Here is a 23,024-nt window from a genome sequence, read left to right on the forward strand (position 1 = left end):
CCATACCCAGGTCAAGCCAGTAGGGAGGTCCCACTCCTGCACAGGCCAGAAGAAAAACCTACTCTTCAGAGAAAATAAGCAGCTTAGCCCTGAAGCCTAGTGAAAACCAGTAAGACCCAGAACCCTAGCACAAAAAGTTAGGGACAATACAGGATGCGAACCTAACTCTCACATAAAAACACCAAATCACCAAGAAGGGGAGAAAAGGAGCAAAAAACAAGAAAAAAGCCTGACTACATAGAAGGTTACTATGATGATAGGGGGGATCAAGGCAGAAGACAATAGAATCCAAATGGCTATATGTGAAGACTCAAAGAAAAAGGCAATTTGGCTTCAGGCTCCAAAAGAATTATTTTTTATTAAAGTTCATTAATTTTCAAAAGATATGCATGGATAATTTTTCTGCATTAATCCTTGTAAAACCCTTCTCTTCACCTCCTCCCCTAGATAGCAAATAATCCAACATATCCAATATAATCTAATTGTCTTGGCAGGTAGACTCCCAAACATTTTATATTATCTACAGTTATTTTAAATGAAATTTCTCTTTGTATCTCTTGCTGCTGGACTTCTTTTGGTAACATATAAAAATGTTGATGATTTATGTGGATTTATTTTGTATCCTGCAACTTTGTTAAAATTGTGAATTTTTTCTAGTAGTTTTTTTAATTGATTCTTTAGGATTCTCTAAATATACAATCATATAAAAAAGAGTGATAGTTTGTTTTCCTTCTATGTTTAGTTTGTTTACCTTCTCTAATTCCTTTAATCTCTTTTTTTTTCTCTTATTGCCAAAGCTAACATTCCTAATACAGTATTGAATAGTAATGATGATAGTGAGTAACCTTGTTTCACCCCTGATCTGATTGGGAATGATTCTAGTTTGTGCTTATTAGATATGATGCTTGCTGATGGTTTTAAATAGATACTATTATCATTTTAAGGAAAACTCCATTTAGTTCTATACTCTCTCATGTTTTCAATAGGAATGGATATTTGATTTTATCAAATGCTTCCAAAAAGAATTCTTGAAAGAGATTTAAAAACATTTAAAAAGAAAATTAGATAAATAGAAGAAAAATTGAAAAAAAGAAATGAGAGTACCATAAGAGAATCATGAAATAAAAGAGTCAGTAGTGTAGGAAAAGACATATAAACATTTACCAAAGTAAATAACTACCTATAAACATAAATGATCAAATGGGAAAAGGACAAAAGTTTACTGGAGGAAATAATTGAATAAGTGGAAATTAATGACTCTGAAACATCAATTTGTGATACAACAAAATCAAAAAAAGTAAAAATAACATAGAAAAAGATGTAAAATTTCTCACTGGAAAAATAACTCACCTAGAAAATAGATTCAGAAGATATACAAATTATTAGACTACCTGGAAACCATGATCAAGAAAAAACAAGTCTGGATAACATGTTTTTTTTTCAATTGAAACTTTTTATTTTGAAAACATATGCATAGGTAATTTTCAACATCCACCCTTGTAAAACCTTGTGTTCCAAATTTTTTGTCTTTCTCTTCTTTCTACCCAATCCCCTAGATGGCAAGTAACTGGACAACATCTTTTAAGAAATTATCAAAGAAAATTGCCCTCATATATTAGAACCAGAGGACAAATAACCTTTCAGCAAGATAGATAATGAAGTAATATTAATAAATACTAAACATGTATGCAGAATAAAGCATAGCTTCTAAATTTTAAAGGAGAAATTGAGTTATAGGAAGAAAGAGATAATAAAGTTATACTAGTGGGAGACTTCAATTTTTCTCACTTAGAACTAGCTAAATCTAACCAAAAAATAAACAAGAAAGAAGTTAAGGAAGTGAATGAAATTCTGGAAAAATTAGATATAAATCTCTAGAGAAAATTGAATGGAAATAAAAAGAAATATACACATTTTATCTCAACAGTACATGGCATCTACAGAAAAATTGACCATATATTAGGACATAAAAACCACATCAATTACAGAAAAACAGAAATATCAAAGGCATCCTTTTCAGATCACAATGCAATAAAAATTATATACAGTAATGGATAATGGAAAGACAGATTAAAATTAATCCAAAATTAGATAATCTAATCCTAAAAAACAAGTGGATCAAGAAACAAAATGTAGAAACCTTAATAATTTCATTAACAAAATGACAATCGGGCAGCTAGGTAGTGCAATGGATAGAGTGTTTGCCCTGAAGTCAGGTGGATCTGAATTCAAATCCAGCCTCAAACACTTAATACTTTCTAGCTGTATGACCCTGGGAAAGTCACTTAACCCCAATTGCCTCAGCAAAAAGAAGAAAAAGAAGAAGAAGGAGAAGAAGAAGGAGAAGGAGAAGAAGGAGAACAAGAGGAGGAGGAGGAGAAGGAGGAGGAGGAGGAGGAGGAGGAGGAGGAGGAGGAGGAGGAGATGACAAACTATCAAAATTTATAGGATATAGCCTAAGTAGTATTTAGGGAAAATATATATCTATATTTCTAATTGCTTATGTCAATAAGCAATTAAATAAAAAGCAAATCAATTAATATCTATAGCAGCTCTTTTTGTAGCTAAGAATTGGAAATCAAAGGAATGCTCATCAGTTAGGGAATGGCTAAATAAACCATGTATAGGATTGTAATGTAATATTATTGTTTTATAAGAAATGACAAAGAGGATGATTTCAGACAAACATGGAAATACTTATATGAACTGATGATAATCAAGTGAACAGAACCAGGAGAGCATTATTCACAATAACAGCAATATTGTTCAATGAAAAACTCTGAATGACTCAGCTATTCTCAGCAATACAATGATGTGATACAATCTCAAAGACTAATGAATTCTGAAGAATAGTATCCACCTCCAGAGAAAGAACTGATATTGATTGAATACATACTGAAACATGCTATTTTTTACTCTTTTATTTTTTTATTATATTCATATTCTTGTACAAAATGATTAATGTGGAAATGTTTTACATAATTGCATATGTACAACCTTAGATAAGAATCCCAGAGAACTTAAGTAACATGTATATATATATATATATATATATATATATATACTTAGTATAAATAACTGTAATAAATTAGATTTCTCCCATTTAGAATGTTAGCTTTTTTTAACCAAAGTTTGAAAACTTAAGTATCAGATTTTGCAAAACATGGAATTATTGCAGCTGGTACTCACTAGCTAAATGTTGTTTAATGTTCACAAGATGTTTCCTACATTTCCCTTCCATTCTGGAGCTACTACTATCAAAAACTTGGACCCAAAATAATTTGCCATTTTGTCCAGTTCTTTTATATCTGCTTGTAGATAAGGAAATAATAGTTATATCTGCTGTTAAGTTAGTTATGATGCATCTATCTAGGTGCAGATCAAGTTGAATAATAATCTTTCTCTATTGTGGGCTATACATTCATTCTGAACAATTTAATTATGCAAAGCTAAAATGTACATCAATCAAATATATAATGGGAAATGTAACTGATTTTTCACAAGCCTACCTAATGGCAAAAATAGCAACCACAAAAACAAACTGTAAAAACAAAATAAAGTCATTTCTTTTAACTACCTGTGCCATAGACTCACAGATCATTAAATACAAAAAAAAAAAATAGCAGGTTAAGATTTTATCCTAGGATTATTTCTAGCTAAGTCCAATAAGAAGATGAGAATGCCATAATAAATATTTACATAATATTTCCACATCCATCCCAAATATCTCAGATCAATTTTTAAAATTTATTTCTGTAGCCATTTCCTATGTCAAGTTTGCAGAAAATTCCTGCCACCAATATGTCACTAATATTCTTCTTCAGTCTATCCTTCACTTAGGAAAATTGTATTAAAAAAACAATCTTTTTTCATAGAACAATACACTATTAGAGCTTCAAAGAACCTTAGAGATCACTTAGTTGGATTCCCTCACTTTACATATATGAAAATTGAGATTGAAAGGCAGTAATTTACTCTTTGTTAGTCACATGGTTGCTATCAGAACTAAAATTTGAAGCCAAATTACTTGACTCTAGGGTCATGCTATTTCCACAATAAAAAACAAGAAACATTCATTATTAACCACCTACTATGTTCTAGGCATTGTGCTATGTACCAGAAATGCAAATTTTAAAAATGAAAGTCTTTTCCTTGAGGAATCTATATTCCACTTGCACAAATTTTTAAGACTTTTTATTATAATAACATTGATGGCTATTATATTATATAGTGTTTTAATGTTTGAAAATATTTTCCTTATTATAACTATCAAATAGGCAAACTTGTGTCTGTCTCCTCCATTAGTCTGAAATAATCTAATGAATAGGAATCATATTCAAAGGAAACACAATATGACAACTCAATAACTGTTTATGCAATTTTGGGGACATGATATATAAATGCAGTTAGAAAATATGTACACATAAAGCTATTCATATTATTTATCTACATTTATAATTCCTATTACTTCAAGCATTAACATATTATATCTCAACTAGCAATTTATACATGGAAACATAATTAGATTGACTCACTGGATCACATAGTTTATTGAAGTTTCAATAACATAGACAATTTCTTTACCCATAATTATAATGAACAAAAGTTACATTGAATGCTTAGGTGTGGAAACCTACATATGCTTTTATTTTTTTTTTAATAATAGCTTTTTTATTTTTCAAAATACATGCAAAGATAGTTTCAACATTCACCCTTGGAAAACCTTATGTTGCAAAATTTTCTTCCTCCTCCTCCTTCCTCTAGAAGCAAGTAATCCAACATAAATTAAACATGTGCAGTTCTTCTAAATATATTTCCACATTTATCATGCTGCACAAGAAAAATCAGATTAACCTACATATACTTTTAGACTAAATTAATATTTTGGTTAATTGTGCTTGACAACTTTTTTCTCCATTTTTGTTCTCTGTAACAAGAGATGATTCTTATTCCTCTGCTCAAAACAACACAACACACACACACACACACACACACACACACACAAAAAGACTCCAATGGCAACATCGTGGCTTCTCAGTAACTTTCAAACTTTGCTTCACATTCAAACTTCTTCACAAAGTGGGAAGAAATGAAGGGAGAGGGAGAAGAGATCACTTTACTTTTCCAGGCTTATCTCATATTTCTGCCTTTCATATATACTTTATGTGTCAGTTTATACCTACTTCCCAAATCAGGCATGCAATACACTCTCTTGTCTCCATTTCTTTGCTTGTTCCTAAGCTTGGAATACCCTCCTTCTTTCACTTTACCCATTAAAATCTCAACAATCCTTATTAGTTTACCTCTCTATGAAGCCTTTTTTTGATGCTCCCAGTTGGTGATATTCTTCTCCTTCAGACCTTGCCAGTTTTTTTGGTTTTTTTTTGCTTTCCCTTATCATTTTGTAATGGTCTATCATATTGTACTCTCTTATTCTTCTTCTAGACTATAAGTTGTACAAGATCATTTGTGCATAAGATTATTTATTTTAGTATCCCCTGGTGCCTAGTGTTCTATATATATAGTAGGTATTCAGTATATACAGTAGGTGGTGATGGTAGGGTTCTGGATTTATCATTTAAAGTGTTATCTGTACACTTTGATATAGGGTTCTGGATTTATCATTTAAAGTGTTATCTGATACACTTTGATTCATTATGTTTTTGGTTATTGATACTGCTTTAGACCCCACTCCTACACTTTCCTTCATTATTTATTAGCTGATACTGCTTTAGACCCCACACCTACCCTTTCCTTCATTATTTATTAGCTATAGTTATTGTTGGAACTGCTGTAAACCACCTCAAGTTCACCTTTCTTGTTAAAGGAAGATGAGCTAGTATAGGTTAGTATCCAGTACTGGACTTCTACCTGATTTTCCTAATCAGCAGAAATGAATGACCACTGAAAAATATAGAATTTTAAAACAAGGGACCACCAGAATTTTGTGTTACAAACAAATATTTACAGGTTCCTCTACCCCAAGTTTTCTAAAACCTAAACTCCAAGAATAAGGAAGGAATTCATTAATAAGCTTTAGCTCCCGAAAAAGATTAGATCCTGACAAGTATCAATAAGATGAGTATAATAAAAAAATAAAATCAATGACAGTAATTGTGACAAATCAAAGCTGAGTCACACACCATCCATTTTCTGAACAATCATCATCCACTTGTTTGAAACTCTTCAAAATGTGCTAGATTTGATCCAACTATTCTATTGAAGAACTCTTAAAGTAGCCTGGGAGGGCCCAAATTCCATTAATTTCTGGAAAAATAACCATGTTCAGAGCAAAAAGACAAAATTAGGATGATAAAGGATCAAAGAATAAAAAAAAAAACAAAAAAAGTTGATGCTGCCACACTGTGTGAAAGACAGGCTCATATGGATGTCCCCTCTACCCACTGTAGTAAGTCAATCAATAAGCATTTATTAAGCCTCTACTATATTCCAGACAGTATACAAAGTGCAGAAAATACAAAAAAAGGCAAAACATAATCTCTTTCCTCAAGGAGTTCATAGTCTAATGGAGAAATAATATGCAAATAGCCATGTACAAACAAGCTGTATATGGAATAAATAGAAAAACATTAACAAACAGAAGGTGCGTAGAATTAAGAGGGATTGGGAAAGCCTTCCTGAAAAAGGTAGTATTTTAACTGAGAGTTGTTGGAGTCAGCGAAGCTAGGAAGTAGAAATGAGGAAGGGGAATATTCTAGATAGGAGGTAAGCCAGAGAAAAAGTCAGACCCAAGAGATAGTGAATCTTGTTTATGGAATAAGCAGGAAACCCATGTCATTGAATTGAAGAATACATGGGGGATAAGGGCATTAGTTGCCCAAAAAAACCTAGAAATATTGAGGCAAGTGTAGGTTATGAAGTATTTTAAACACCAGAGGATTTTTGTATTTGATGTCAGAAATAATAGGGGACCACTGGAGTTTATTGGGTATGGGTGTGATATGATGCTGGCACTTTATGAAAGTTATATTGATGTTTGAATGGAAAAGAGATGAATGGAAAATGATAGGAAAAAAAAACAATCAGAAGGCTGCTGTATTGGTAGAGGGATGAGATTATATGGGGCCTACACCAGGAAGGCAAAATCAAGGAAGAAAAAAGGGTATATTTAAGAAATATTACAAAGATGAAATGAACAGGTCTTGCAATTGATTTGGTTATGGGGAAGAGAGATAGTGAACAATCAAGAATGTCACATAGGTTTTGAGTTGGAAGGACCAGGAGGAAGGTGGTACTCAACAAAAAAAAGAGGGGGGGGAAGTTTGGAAAAGGGGAAGATTTAAAAGGAAAGATAGTGAGTTTAGTTTAATAATGAGGTTAAAATGTCTGCTGGATATCCAAGTTGAGATGCTTGAAAGACCATTGGAGATGATAGAGTAGAAATTAGTAGATAGGTTAGAAATGGATACATAGATTTGAAAATCATGAGCATAAAAATGATCATTAAATTTATGAGATCTGATGAGATTACTAGGTGAAATAGTATGGAGGGAGAAGTCTCAGGATAAAGCCCTTTGAGACACCCATGGTTAGTGGTTATGATCTGGCTAAAAATCCATCAAAGGAGACTGAGGAATTATATAAAGTTATATAACTTATGTAGTTATATAGTTATAGTTATATAAACTGGAAAACCTGGAGAGTGATGTTCTGAAAACTAAAGAAAAGAAATTATCAAAGAGAAGAGGGTAATTGATACTTCCAAAGACTGCAGAGAAGTTGAGAAGAATGAAGATTGAGAAAAGGTCATTGCACTTGGCAATTAGGAGATCATTAATAACTTTGGAGAGAGTAGTTTCAGTTGCATGGTGAGGTCAGAAGCCAGATAGTAGAGAATTAAGAAGTATTTATTATAGATGGTCTTCTCAAGGACGTTAACCACAAAAACAAACAAATATAAAAAAAGAAGAAGAAGAGATCTAGGACAATAGTATAAATGGAAGAATCAATTGAAGGCTTATTTTAGAATGGAAGAAACATGGACATGTTTAGAGCCAGTAGGGAAGTATGGAGTTGGTAGGGAAAGATTGAAGATATTTAAGAGATAGGGAAAACAAAAGGGACAATTTGCTGGACAAGAGAAGGTGGAATAGTGTTCCTTGTATAGGGTAGGTAGATGGATTTGCCTTGGCAAAGAGTAGGGTCACCCCTTCATGTAAGACAGGAGTGACAGACATAGGCAGGCTCCCAGTTTAGTAAATAGCAATATAACATCTATTTCTCTATACTGAAGCTAATTCCATATCCTGTGAATATGGATACAGTGAATTTTGTTTAAACCAGAAATCCTATGTAATTGATTGATTCACCTTTTTCTCTTATTGAGAAGTCAAACTGAGATTGTAATATTTTAGAGTTAGCAGGAACTTTAGAGATCGTCTTAGAGTTTCAAATAAACTAGAGTTTAAAAAAATTTCATTTTACAGATTAGCCAAAAGAAGGTCAAAAAATTTTCCTTAAGTCACAGAAGCAGCAAGTGTGAGCATTTGTGACCTCCAGTAAATCCTTCAATCCCTTTGGACCTACATTTCCTCATCTGTTAAAGGGAGGGGAGGATCAGATGATGAGTAAGTCCCTTCTAGCTCTGAATCCTATGATCTTGTGAACTTGAGATCACCTTGAAAATGATCAGACAAGCCCAAATGCAATTTTGAAATAATTTATAAGCATGGGGTGTGTAAGGGAACATGGTAAGAACACAGCGTTTCCCATTCAGTATATCAAGTTTTCCATTCAGTATGTCACTGGTTTTATTTTAAATATTTTTCAATAAAATATGAATTTATTAACCACCTATATTATGCAAAGCACCAGGTGCTCAGGCTACAAAAAATTCTGTCTTCAATCCTCAAGTTTACACTAAAAGTTGTCATTTCAATTACGTTTGACTCTTCATAAAGTTTTCTTGGCAAATGTACTGAAGTAGTTTGTCATTTCCTTCTCCAACTCATTTTACAGATGAGGAAACTGGGAGTGAATAGGAATAAATGACTTGCCTAGGGTTACGGAGATAGGAAATGTGTGAGGCTACATTTGAACTCATTAAGAGGAATCTGCCTGACTTCAGGCTTATATAAAAATATAGTATGTAAAAAGATAAGTAAATACAAAATAATTTGAGGAAGAAGATACCATTAGGAAGTTCAGTAACAGTCAAGTATCCACTTAAACCGCAGCATTCTGTAGACATCCAGAGGACTCTATCAGTCCACATCTTATAGGGAGATACCATTCAGGTATTACTGGCACCAATCTCCTCGCTGATCTCTTCTTTCATGTCAGGGTTTCCGTTTTCTTCACTAGCTTCTCTACTACAGCTCCTTCCTGCAGTTGTTTTTTGTGATACTTCCTATTAAAGATATCCTCCTTATCTAAGACAATTCCAATAGACTTGGGATGGAAAAAGTTATGTGTATGCCTGGAGAGAGCTATAGAGACTAAATGTGGATCTGAGCATTGTATTTTCGCCTCTTTTTTGTTTATGTGTTTGCTTGTTGTTGCTTTTTCTTTCTTGTGATTTTTTCACCTTTTAGTCTGATTTTTCTTGCACAATATGACAAATATGGAAATATGTTTAAAAGGATTGCATGTGTTTAACCTATATCAGATTGCTTGCTATCTTGGGGAGACAGAGGTTAGGAAGGGAAAGAGAAAAAGTTTGGAATGCAAAGTGTTACACAAATGAATGGTAAAAACTATCTTTATATGCATTTGAAAAAATAAAATACTATTGAGAAAAAAAATAAAGAGATCTTTCCCACACTCATCCCTATAGATCACATATAGTAATTATTCAGTTAGGATAATCTGGCACTGCCTTTATTGCTAGCCCTGCTTCCACCCAAAATGAAAACTCTTCAAGAACTAAGGCCATTTTAAAAGTCTCTTCTCTTCTCTTAAAAGTCTCTGACAACTGGTACCTGGACACTGTCCTGAGCTAAGCTTCCATCTTCAATTAAGAATCCCTGAGAGCTCTTGGGAGTTTCAGGAGCTATTTCTGGCTCCTGCCTCCTAAATCATTCCAGGCATTCAACCAAGTGAAATCCCAGGCCAATTATTAATTGTTTGATATCATAGAATCATAGATTTAGAGCTATAGGGAATCTTAGATATTATCTAATCTAACCTCTTAATTTTAAAAATAAAAAAACTGAAGCCTGGAGAGATTTTTTAAAAAGACATATACAAAGTCACATGAATTCCTAAGAGGTACAACTGATATTTGAACTCTGGTCCTCTGGTTCCAAATTCCTGCACTGATTCTCAATTAGTTAAAAATCATTCACAAACAAACTTAGACATTCCCTAGTTTAGTGCTATGCTAATTGGAGCGTGGTCTACCTTTGTCCCCTTCTCTTTTCTCATATCTCTCTTTCTCTCTCTCTCCCTCTCTCTCTCTCTCTGCCCCCCTCTCTCTATATATCTCTCTCTCCTTCTCTCTCTTTCTCTCTGTGTATATGTGTGTGCCTCTCTCTTTCTTTCTTTTCTCTCTCATCAAACATGTACAACCTAAAAATCTGGGAAAATCATGTCACCCCAATGAATGTCTTCTTCATCAATAAAATGAGGAGTTTGAAGTCGATTTCCTACAGGACCTTTATAGCTCTAAGTCAATAATGCTTTGGTGTTATTACTATGAGAGTTGCAGTGGTTGTAGTAGTTCAAATTGTAGCTAAACTAGTACTTCTGCTAGTCACAAATATTGTTATTTGGATGGTACCAGTAGTTGTACTGAAATTATTTTTTCTACAATAGATATTAGAGCAGTTGTTGTGGCACTCTTATCTGTAGCCTCAAAAAGTAAGGTAGACTGATGGATTAAGTGATGGGGCACTATCATTTATAGGCATGGAGGAACTGGCAGTGGATTCAGGACTAGTTGTAAAGGTAGCTGTGGTGCCTTCTGTTGTGGATGTGGTAGCCGTGGTGCCTTCTGTTATAGTTGTGGTACCTTCAGTTGTAGCTGTGGTGCTTTCTGTTGTAGCTGTGGTAGCTGTGGTACCTTCAGTTGTAGCTATTTTAGCTGTGGTAGCTTCTGTTGTGGCTGTAGTAGCTGTGGTGCCTTCTGGTGTGGCTGTGGTAGCTGTGGTACCTTCTGTTGTAGCTGTGGTACCTTCTGTTGTAGCTGTGGTGCTTTCTGTTATAGCTGTGGTGCTTTCTGTTGTAGCTGTGGTGCCTTCTGTTGTAGCTGTGGTAGCTGGGGTGCTTTCTGTTGTGGCTGTGGTAGCTGTGGTGCCTTCTGTTGTAGCTGTGGTAGCTGTGGTGCTTTCTGTTGTAGCTGTAGTACCTTCTGTTGTAGCTGTGGTAGCTGTGGTACTTTCTGTTGTAGCTGTGGTACCTTCTGTGGTAGCTGTGGCAGCTGTGGTATGTTCTGTTGTAGCTGTGGTACCTTCTGTTGTGGCTGTTGTGCCTGTAGTACCTTTGGTTGTAGCTGTGATAGCTGTGGTGCTTTCTGTTGTAACAACTTTGGTAGCTGTGGTGCTTTCTGTTGTAACTGTGGTAGCTGTGGTACCTTCTGTTGTAGCTGTGGTAGCTGTGGTACCTTCTGTTGTAGCTGCAGTAGCTGTGGTACCTTCTGTTGTATGTTCTGTTGTAGCTGTGGTACCTTCTGTTGTGGCTGTTGTGGCTGTAGTACCTTTGGTTGTAGCTGTGATAGCTGTGGTGCTTTCTGTTGTAACTTTGGTAGCTGTGGTGCTTTCTGTTGTAACTGTGGTAGCTGTGGTACCTTCTGTTGTAGCTGTGGTAGCTGTGGTACCTTCTGTTGTAGCTGCAGTAGCTGTGGTACCTTCTGTTGTATGTTCTGTTGTAGCTGTGGTACCTTCTGTTGTGGCTGTTGTGGCTGTAGTACCTTTGGTTGTAGCTGTGATAGCTGTGGTGCTTTCTGTTGTAACTTTGGTAGCTGTGGTGCTTTCTGTTGTAACTGTGGTAGCTGTGGTACCTTCTGTTGTAGCTGTGGTAGCTGTGGTACCTTCTGTTGTAGCTGTAGTAGCTGTGGTACCTTCTGTTGTAGCTGTGGTACCTTCTGTTGTGGCTGTTGTGGCTGTAGTACCTTCGGTTGTAGCTGTGGTAGCTGTGGTGCCTTCAGTTGTAGCTGTGGTAGCTGTAGTGCTTTCTGTTGTGGCTGTGGTACCTTCAGTTGTAGCTGTGGTAGCTGTGGTGCCTTCTGTTGTAGCTGTGGTACCTTCTATTGTGGCTGTGGTACCTTCTGTTGTGGCTGTTGTGGCTGTGGTAGCTGTGGTACCTTCAGTTGTAGCTGTGGTAGCTGTGGTGCTTTCTGTTGTGGCTGTGGTAGCTGTGGTGCCTTCTGTTGTAGCTGTGGTACCTTCTGTTGTAGCTGTGGTACCTTCAGTTGTAGCTGTTGTAGCTGTGGTATCTTCTGTTGTGGCTGTGGTAGTTGTTGTGCCTTCTATTGTGGCTGTGGTAGCTGTGGTACCTTCAGTTGTAGCTGTGGTGCCTTCAGTTGTAGCTGTGGTGCCTTCAGTTGTAGCTGTGGTAGCTCTGGTGCTTTCTGTTGTACCTGTGGTAGCTGTAGTGCTTTCTGTTGTAGCTGTGGTGCCTTCTGTTGTAGCTGTGGTACCTTCTATTGTGGCTGTGGTACCTTCTGTTGTGTCTGTTGTGGCTGTGGTAGCTGTGGTACCTTCAGTTGTAGCTGTGGTAGCTGTGGTGCCTTCTGTTGTAGCTGTGGTATCTTCACTTGTAGCTGTTGTAGCTGTGGTACCTTCTGTTGTGGCTGTGGTAGCTGTGGTGCCTTCTGTTGTGGCTGTGGTAGCTGTGGTACCTTCAGTTGTAGCTGTTGTAGCTGTGGTACCTTCTGTTGTGGCTGTAGTACCTTCTGTTGTAGCTGTGGTAGCTGTTGTGCCTTCAGTTGTAGCTGTAGTGCCTTCAGTTGTAGCTGTGGTAGCTCTGGTGCTTTCTGTTGTACCTGTGGTAGCTGTGGTGCTTTCTGTTGTAGCTGTGGTACCTTCAGTTGTAGCTGTTGTAGCTGTAGTAACTTCTGTTGTGGCTGTGGTAGTTGTGGTACCTTCAGTTGTAGCTGTGGTGCCTTCAGTTGTAGCTGTGGTACCTTCAGTTATAGCTGTGGTGCCTTCAGTTGTAGCTGTGGTGCCTTCGGTTGTAGCTGTGGTGCCTTCGGTTGTAGCTGTTGTAGCTGTGGTACCTTCTGTTGTGGCTGTTGTAGCTGTTGTACCTTCTGTTGTGGCTGTTGTGGCTGTAGTACCTTCTGTTGTAGCTGTGGTGCCTTCAGTTGTAGCTGTGGTGACTTCAGTTGTAGCTGTGGTAGCTCTGGTGCTTTCTGTTGTAGCTGTGGTAGCTGTGGTGCTTTCTGTTGTAGCTGTGGTACCTTCAGTTGTGGCTGTTGTGGCTGTAGTACCTTTGGTTGTAGCTGTGATAGCTGTGGTGCTTTCTGTTGTAACTGTGGTAGCTGTGGTGCTTTCTGTTGTAACTGTGGTAGCTGTGGTACCTTCTGTTGTAGCTGTGGTAGCTGTGGTACCTTCTGTTGTAGCTGTAGTAGCTGTGGTACCTTCTGTTGTAGCTGTGGTACCTTCTGTTGTGGCTGTTGTGGCTGTAGTACCTTCGGTTATAGCTGTGGTAGCTGTGGTGCCTTCAGTTGTAGCTGTGGTAGCTGTAGTGCTTTCTGTTGTGGCTGTGGTACCTTCAGGTGTAGCTGTGGTAGCTGTGGTGCCTTCTGTTGTAGCTGTGGTACCTTCTATTGTGGCTGTGGTACCTTCTGTTGTGGCTGTTGTGGCTGTGGTAGCTGTAGTGCTTTCTGTTGTGGCTGTGGTACCTTCAGTTGTAGCTGTGGTAGCTGTGGTGCCTTCTGTTGTAGCTGTGGTGCCTTCTGTTGTAGCTGTGGTACCTTCTATTGTGGCTGTGGTACCTTCTGTTGTGGCTGTTGTGGCTGTGGTAGCTGTGGTACCTTCAGTTGTAGCTGTGGTAGCTGTGGTGCCTTCTGTTGTAGCTGTGGTGCTTTCTGTTGTGGCTGTGGTAGCTGTGGTACCTTCAGTTGTAGCTGTGGTAGCTGTGGTGCCTTCTGTTGTAGCTGTGGTGCCTTCTGTTGTAGCTGTGGTACCTTCACTTGTAGCTGTTGTAGCTGTGGTACCTTCTGTTGTGGCTGTGGTAGCTGTGGTGCCTTCTGTTGTGGCTGTGGTAGCTGTGGTACCTTCAGTTGCAGCTGTGGTAGCTGTGGTGTCTTCTGTTGTAGCTGTGGTGCTTTCTGTTGTAGCTGTGGTACCTTCACTTGTAGCTGTTGTAGCTGTGGTACCTTTTGTTGTAGCTGTGGTGCCTTTGGTTGTAGCTGTGGTGCCTTTGGTTGTAGCTGTAGTACCTTCAGTTGTAGCTGTGGTACTCTCAGTTGTAGCTGTGATGCCTTCAGTTGTAGCTGTGGTAGCTGTGGTGCTTTCTGTTGTGGCTGTAGTACCTTCTGTTGTAGCTGTGGTAGCTGTGGTGCCTTCTGTTGTGGCTGTGGTAGCTGTGGTACCTTCACTTGTAGCTGTGGTGCCTTCTGTTGTAGCTGTGGTACCTTCACTTGTAGCTGTTGTAGCTGTGGTACCTTCTGTTGTGGCTGTGGTAGCTGTGGTGCCTTCTGTTGTGGCTGTGGTAGCTGTGGTGCCTTCTGTTGTGGCTGTGGTAGCTGTGGTACCTTCAGTTGTAGCTGTTGTAGCTGTGGTACCTTCTGTTGTGGCTGTGGTAGCTGTGGTACCTTCAGTTGTAGCTGTGGTAGCTGTGGTGCCTTCTGTTGTGGCTGTGGTAGCTGTGGTACCTTCAGTTGTAGCTGTGGTAGCTGTGGTGCCTTCTGTTGTAGCTGTGGTGCTTTCTGTTGTAGCTGTGGTACCTTCACTTGTAGCTGTTGTAGCTGTGGTACCTTCTGTTGTAGCTGTGGTGCCTTTGGTTGTAGCTGTGGTGCCTTTGGTTGTAGCTGTAGTACCTTCAGTTGTAGCTGTGGTACTCTCAGTTGTAGCTGTGATGCCTTCAGTTGTAGCTGTGGTAGCTGTGGTGCTTTCTGTTGTGGCTGTAGTACCTTCTGTTGTAGCTGTGGTAGCTGTGGTGCCTTCTGTTGTGGCTGTGGTAGCTGTGGTACCTTTACTTGTAGCTGTGGTGCCTTCAGTTGTAGCTGTGCTGCCTTTTGTTGCAGCTGTGGTACCTTCAGTTGTAGCTGTGGTACACTCTGTTGTGGCTGTGGTAGCTGTGGTGCCTTCTGTTGTCCCTGTGATAGCTTTGGTGGACTCAGTTGTAGCTAAGGATGAAGTTGTTGTCTTTGGACTATTTTTAGGAGTCGTTGTTTTGCTTTCAGCCACAACTGTGGTATCCTTTGTGGACTCAATGGTATTTGCAGTTCTGAGTGTTGTTGAGATAGTCGTGGTGCTTTCTGGAGTGTGAATGTTATTACCTGGTTTTCTAACATTTATACTGTTCATCAAACTCAGTATCAGCACCCCTATTGTTGTGGTAATTATGCAGGCTAAAAGACACGCTAAAAATATTTTCAGTAATGTCCAGCAATTTTCCTTGCCCTGAAAAAAATAAAAATAACCTAATTAACCTATGGTTGTTTTAGCCTTGAAGATTACCAGAGTCCTGATCTATGAAACAATTTTTTTACATCATTTTTTATATTAAGCATGTGGCATACCACAACCTGAAAGAGATACATAATCAGTTAAAAACAATACTCTAGCCATTCCTGCCTCTAAGGTTTAATATTTAGTCTCCAGCCATTTATTTAATACTTTATACAATGTTATTCCCATCTAACCAGGCAGTCATATTTCATAATGGCCCCCTACTCATATCTTTCATTTCTGTCAAAATAATCTCCCACATCCTTCTTCAAAATCAACATATTACCTTCAGTCTCCATGAGTTTGCATTGGCTTTTTCGATTTTTACATCCTCAATGAACCCTAATCCCTTACCTCCACTCAATACCCTGCTAAAAGTCTTCTCTTGAACTCCAAATGTTCCTTGGACACTTTTTCTGGATTTCTTTTTAACTACTACTAGTGCTGCTGTTACTAATGATGATGATGGGATGATGATGACGGTGGTAGTGATGGTAATAATGGTAACATCAACAGTAATAGTAGTATTTATTTAGTGTTTTAAGGTTTTCAAAGGCCTCTATATATATTGTGTCATTTGTTCCTCACAACAATCATGTGATTTAACTTCTATTATTATTTCCCTTTTACAGATGAGGAAACTGAAATTGAGAGAAGTCAAATGATTTGTGCATGGTCACCCAGCTCATAATTCAAAGCAAGATACTTTCATTTCATTGTACTTTAAAAAAAAGAAAATTATATTGTAATTCTGTACAAATCTTTGCTTGGTGCTATAGGGTAAGCTCTCTGAGGGCAGATGTTGCATCACTTTTCAACTTTTAATCTCAAGCACCTAGCATATGCTTTGTACAGAATAGCCCCTTAATCATTTTTGGCTGTTGGGGATAAATCAATGAAAATAAATGTGACTGAGAAATATAAAAATCTATTAAGTTCAAAAAAATCAACTATACAACTTAGGGATGATAAGCCTATCTAGAATTTTTTAGTGGACTACAAGTGCAATAAGAAACAACAGTGCTAAGGCAACTTTAAAAAATCATAATACCATCTTAGGTAGTGGGCAACTAGGTGGTGCAGTGGATAGAAGGCAGGGTCTTTAGTCAGAAATTGTTGGTCTCTGACACCCAATAGCTGTGTGACCCCAGGGCAAGTCACTTACCTGTTTGCCTCAGTTTCCTCATCTGTAAAATGAGTTGGAGAAGGAAATGGCCAAAACCATTCCAGTATCTTTGTTGAGAAAACTCCAAATGAGGTTACAAAGTGTCAGACATGACTGAAATGACTGAACACCAATAAAGTTTATTTACCAGGATGGATCTTTGCATAGCAAAGCTCAGAAAGTCTTATTACCAAAATGACCAGATCATGATATTTTATTCTCCAAAGACAATTTACAAGAATTGTCTATTAATCCATAGAAGAATTTCTATATCTATCTGTTGATTGAAGAGTTATCTACACTGAAGATGTGCGACTGAAAATGGGTAAAGATGCTAGAAGTATAGAACCTTTCTAGCAGAGGGTGTCTAAGTCAGTGAGGGGACTTGACACTATGCCACAAAGAAGCTACAGAAAAACTTAAGATGTTTATCCTGGAAAAGATTCAAAGGCATTCCTGACAAAGGTTAAATAGCACTTATACAGAGATGCAGAGGCAAGAGATGTGAATGATGAGGAATGATAGGGAATAATAACTTGGAAAGGATGTTTGAGAGCTAGGATAAGAAAAAATTGAAATGCTCTGATGAAGGTTAGATTTGGTGCTTGAAAATGCATAAAAGAATCATGGAACACTAAGACCAAGATGAAGCAGGGAAGTTTTTGAGAAGTTAGACTTCTCAAAAGGTTACTGCTGAGAGGAACTTGGGAAAGAGGCAGGAATCTACAGTTAAATGCTTAACAGCTGGCTGAGAGGTTGTAGGGGAAGTATACCAAAACCACTTTTAAATCTAATCTGTATTATTAACATTTCCTTTATCACTTTCTTACGTCTAAAGTGTAGGCAGTCAATAAGACAATAATCAAGCGTGGCTTTGTAGCATTTGCTAAATTCTGAGGAATAAAGGCTCACAATCAAAATTTAACAATGGATGTTCAAGCCATTTCCAGTTCACCCCTGAAAGCAGAAGTCAAGTCTAAGAATCCTATTCACATTAATAAGAAGGTGGATTATTCACTCATAACTATTAACTCTTAGTGCAAATTCATAAATGCTTTTACTTCTTGTATCAAGCTGAGATAGATGTAGCCTCAAGGTATTTTAATCAAAAATATTTGGACATTTAGGGAAACATGCCAACTACCTGATAAAATTGTGTTGCTCAAGTTTACCTGATGGCATAGCAATTCTGTAGCTGGGGATGCTGAATGCCCAAGAACTCCTGGGTTGGTACAGATAACGGACAGAGTTGGGTGTACATCACTGTGGCCATGACGTGAGTGAAACCCACCAACTGGGTGGCAAGCTGTAGAGCCACTGGGAATTGGGAAGGACTGAAAAGAGAAAATACAACAATATCAGGTTCACAGAAACTCAGTAATCCTGGATATATTTGACATGATGCAATGGATAGAGCTGAGGGTAGTTAAGAGGTGCAGTGGAAAGAGTGCCAGGTTTAAAGTCAGGAAGATCTGAATTCAAACCTATCTGAGGGTAGTTAAGAGGTGCAGTGGAAAGAGTGCCAGGTTTAAAGTCAGGAAGATCTGAATTCAAACCTATCACTTACTAGGTGATTCTGTGCAAGTCACTTAACACTATCTGTCTCAATTTCCTTCTCTGAAGGACAAGGTCAAGTTTCCTTGAGCTGGAGAAGAAAATGACAAAAAAACTCAAGTATCTTTGCCAATAAATGTCCAAATGGAGTCATAAAGAGTCATACACATCTGAAAGGGCTGAACAAGCCTCAATTACTTTAAGATTAATCTCTGCTCCTCTTCTCCACAAAAAAAGGAAGACGTATTATAAACAATGGAAAAGAATCAAAACATGCTCAGAAAAATAGAAACATAATAACATTCATATTTTTGTTATTGCCTTTTAAATCTATGATGCCCAGAAAAAAAACTTTTCATTCTAGTCCAGATCCCTAATTTCACAAAAGTGGAAACTCAGGCTTAGAAGTTGCATTTGTCAACTATGGTTTCACAATTAAGTAGCATGATGAGGATTTAGAGCCAGTTACTATCCTTGTTCTGTTACTAAACAGACCAAACTCTCAATCCATCCATTATCCTCAACAGATGCTCTTGGCTGGCCTCCCTAAGGTTTTGATTTCAATACTAATCTTCAATTCTTTTCAACCTACCTAAGGATGATGAAACTTCAGAAAAACAGCTTCACAGCTATAAAAATTCATACTCAATTACTTGTCATACTGGTTTTCTAAAGCCTCCTCGCTCTGTTGGATACTAGGTCATTTTAAGGGGGGACCAAATCATAGAGTCCCAGAGCCAGAAAGAGGACTGAAAGAAATTCAGCAACTCACTGGGGAAACCCTACAATAAAGTCTATTTTTTTTTATATTAACTCTCTTAGAGTCTTTTTGGAATTCAGCCTGTTCCCCCAAGGTGACTTTGTCTCTTTGTCATTTCTCCTCTGTGACAAATATTGAATTTGCAGTGATGGATCTAAACTGTTGCTCCTAAAGTGGGAAACATTTTCCAAAGACATTTATTTAATTTGTCATTTAACTAGTAGTTCTTGCTACATGGTTGAATACATCTTTATTACTGTAATCAAGCACTATTTGTTCAGATATTCTTGGTGATGTAGCCATGATAGCAATGAGAACTGCATCTGCGATTTCTATGCGATGAGAAACTACCAGATAAGGAAATTGCTTCTACTAATGCAGGACATCATCTTTTCTGCAATTTAGAATCTTATAGAATTGCTTAGAGCATTGACAAGGTAAAGTTGTGGATCCAAAATCACATAATCACTGTAGGTCAGAAACAAGACCAGAACTGAGGTCTTCCTGGCTATCTCTTCTACCATTCTGGTAGAATGTCCATGTAGGAAATACCATGTATGTATAAATGTCTTTTAGCAGAGGCTTAAACAATATATAAATACTAAATGAATTTTCTCTAAATAATCTGATTGTTTAAAAGATTGCTTCCTTCTTGGACCTATAAAAACCTACCTGCACCTTGCCAATCAGTGATACATAGAGACTTGATAAGCTATTTGGTTGCTCCACTCAGACATAATATGCCTTTTGCATTTTTCCTTTATGAACCATAAAGTATTAGAGTTGTACAGGACATTAGAGTTTCTTTAGCCCTAATTCACTCATTTTTAGAGACCATGTGAAGTTAAATAACTTGACCCCATACATAAAAGCTGTTTGGTAATAAAACTGGGATTAGATCCCAGGTTTTCTAATGCCCAATTCAATACTCTTCTCATTACACTATATAAATAATTGCAATAAAGATAGATTTCCCATTTAGAATATAAGATCTTGCATCAAAGATGAAAACTCAATTATCAGATATTGTTAAGACATAGAATCATTGCTACTTCTACTCACTGAGTGGGTTTCAGGTCGTTCAATATCTGCAGGATGTTTCCTGTATTTTCCTTCCATTCTGTGGTCATAAATTTAACAAACCTGGGCCCAGGAATATTTGCCATTTAGTTCAGTTCCTTTTATACCTTCCTGAAGATCAAGAAATATTAGATATAATTAATGTCAAGTTGACTGTGATACATCTGTCCAGGGGTGGATTAAGTTAATTAATAATGATTTCCCATTATAAGCTACACCTTCAGAATGATCATCCATAGTGAATTAATTGAGCAAAATTAAAACTGAGGGCAATTGATAATCAAATGGAAAATGTGACAACTTTCAAAGCTTGTTAAATAGCAAAATACTAAGAAAATAGAATTTAAAATAGATAATATTTATATAGTGCTCCAGTCTTTGCAAAGCACTTTGAATGATTTTCTCATTTGATCTCTGTAAGAATTTTGTGAATGAGTTTCCCCATTTTATAACCATAGGAAGTATCCCCATTTTATAGATGAGGAAACTGAGATTGAGAGATTAACGAGAGTGAAGTGGTTGGGGTCACTGAACTAGTAAGTCTCTACAATGGGGCATAAATCCAAGTTTTCCTCCCTATAAGTATAGCTCTATCTTTCATATAAGGACTATGAGAACTTTCTGGATTTTTCATAAAAACAAAAATGCTTACTCTAAATCTTTCTTCACAGTAAGTCTATGAGAGAGGAAGAACTACATTAGTCTTCCTCTCCCAGTGGATTAGAAAATCCTCAAGACCAAGAATTATTTTTAGATGAAGCCAAATATGGTCTTTCACAACTATTTAATAATTGTCCATTTATAGTATTTTCTTACTGTATAATATACATATTATCCAGGTAAATTTAAGCATTTAATATCTGAAATATTTCAAGTAGCAATTTCTGTATAACAACATAATTAATAACAATTCTGTTAAGATAATAAATTTTGGATTGAAATGCAAAAAAAGTGAACATTTGGATTGAAATGCAAAAAAGTAAACGAAATGGTAGAAATGCAAACCTGAAGTAAGATCCTGCCCTCAATTAACTTACCCTATAGTAGAGGACATGTTATGTTCCCAATTAGCTCTAATACAAGATAATATATGATCAATGAGAAAAAAATAAAATGTATTGTTTAGAGAAATTTAATCACGATGATCTTTCTGCCAGCTGGGGAACCAGGGAAGGCTTCATGCAAGAGGTGGCACTAGAATTGAAACTAGAAGGGAAGGACCATAGGAATAAGAGTCAAACTTAAAATTGACTATTAATCTCAAAAAACATATATTTGCCCTTGTTGGATATTTACCATATTAATACAGAGCCAGGCCCCTGAGGTTTGGTTAATCCTGACATCTCAAACATCTCAGGTAGGCTTATGAAATAAAAAAAGTTATTTCTATAACATAGTAAAATGGGGGGAAGATGATTATACATGAAACTGAAAATCATTTATGTACAATTTGCTACTCCTTTAAAATATATAATAAAGTTATCACATGTTTTTTTTTTCTTCTCTCCCTATCCATAGTAGGTTACCATTAGACACAAATATGCATATATATGTATATATCCATATATATGTGAAACTATTCTATACATACTTTTATTTATCAGTTCTTTCTCTGGATGCAGATAGTGCCTTCCTTCATATGCCTTTGTAATTAATTTTGGTATTTATAGTAGTCAAAATGACTTATTTACTCAAAATGGTTCTTAAAACAGTATTTTTATTACTGTATACAGCATTTTTTTGATTCTGATCATTTTGTTCTTCATTACTTTTTAAAAGCCTGCCCATGTTTTTCTAAGATCATTGAGCTCATGATTTTTTATATCACAGTAGTAGTCCACCACAATCAAATACACAACTTGTTCAGCCATTCCTCAATTGAAGGGCACCCCTGAAACTTCCAATTATTTGCCACCATAAAGAAATTATTTCTATTTTATGTCAAACTCATGGAAAAATTCTACAACCAATTTCCCTGTCATATATATATATATATATATATACACACACACACACACACACACACACACACATATATGTGTGTATTTATATAATGGCTATAATGATGTAAACCTAAGTAACAACAGATATAGATCTGGACAACAAAATTAAATTGAATCCTAAGTAATCATAATAATCAAGTCCAGACATCGTGGTGGTGGGGAAATATATATATATAATACACACACACACACACACACACACACACACACACCCTTCCCACCCTTCTTTGCAGAGGTCAAGCCTAGTGATATAAAATCTTGCCTCTAGTGTTAGTCATAACAATGAAATGTTGTTTTGCTTTATTTTCTGGCTTTATTTTTTTTTTATTTCTTTTTAAATATTTGTTAAAAGACGTAACATTATTTAGGGGAGCAAGATGACATTCAGAACTAAAGTTGCATACAAGCATAAGTATCAATAAAAATAAGACAAAATAGTTTCTTATAAATAGGAAGACATGACTTCATGAAGAGAATAAGGAATGGAGGATCTATAGATTAAACAGATGAGGAAACTCAAGTGTTTGTGATTTATCATAGATCGCACAGGCAGTAAATATAAGAAAAAGAATTTAAACAGTCTGCTGACTTCAGATCTTCTGACTTCCAAGGGTTCACTATATTCTCTACACAGCACCACCTACAGAGTTAGGTGGGTGGATTCTGAGGATCTATTTCAGGAATATTTCATCTATTTTCTCCGACATGGGTCATATAGAGTCTAATATCTAGTCTATATCTATCCAATCAAGGTTTTTCTTCAGGTTGCCAACATCCAACAACATATTTCTTCCCACAAGGGACAAACCTCTTCATCCTCGAAGTCCACTGCCATCCTATCCCTACTCTCTCAAAAAAATCATAACATTTCTTTATGCTATCCC

General features: G+C 36.7%; 1 protein-coding gene across 1 annotated transcript in view; it reads right to left on the bottom strand.

Annotated features, from left to right (window-relative positions):
* Positions 1–22,975, bottom strand: part of DYNAP (dynactin associated protein) — a 29,467-nt gene extending 6,492 nt beyond the window's left edge. Inside the window, exons 1-5 of the mRNA XM_031946047.1 lie at positions 22,949–22,975; positions 17,916–18,077; positions 17,574–17,636; positions 10,884–15,530; positions 2,376–2,432 (exon numbers count right to left, since the gene is read on the bottom strand). Of these exons, the coding sequence (XP_031801907.1) occupies positions 2,376–2,432; positions 10,884–15,530; positions 17,574–17,636; positions 17,916–18,077; positions 22,949–22,975 (4,956 nt within the window). The remainder of the gene's footprint in view (positions 1–2,375; positions 2,433–10,883; positions 15,531–17,573; positions 17,637–17,915; positions 18,078–22,948) is intronic.
* Between the last annotated feature and the right edge of the window lie 49 nt (positions 22,976–23,024).

The sequence above is a fragment of the Sarcophilus harrisii genome, chromosome 1, assembly GCF_902635505.1.
Source record: "Sarcophilus harrisii chromosome 1, mSarHar1.11, whole genome shotgun sequence".
NCBI classification, from domain to species: domain Eukaryota; kingdom Metazoa; phylum Chordata; class Mammalia; order Dasyuromorphia; family Dasyuridae; genus Sarcophilus; species Sarcophilus harrisii.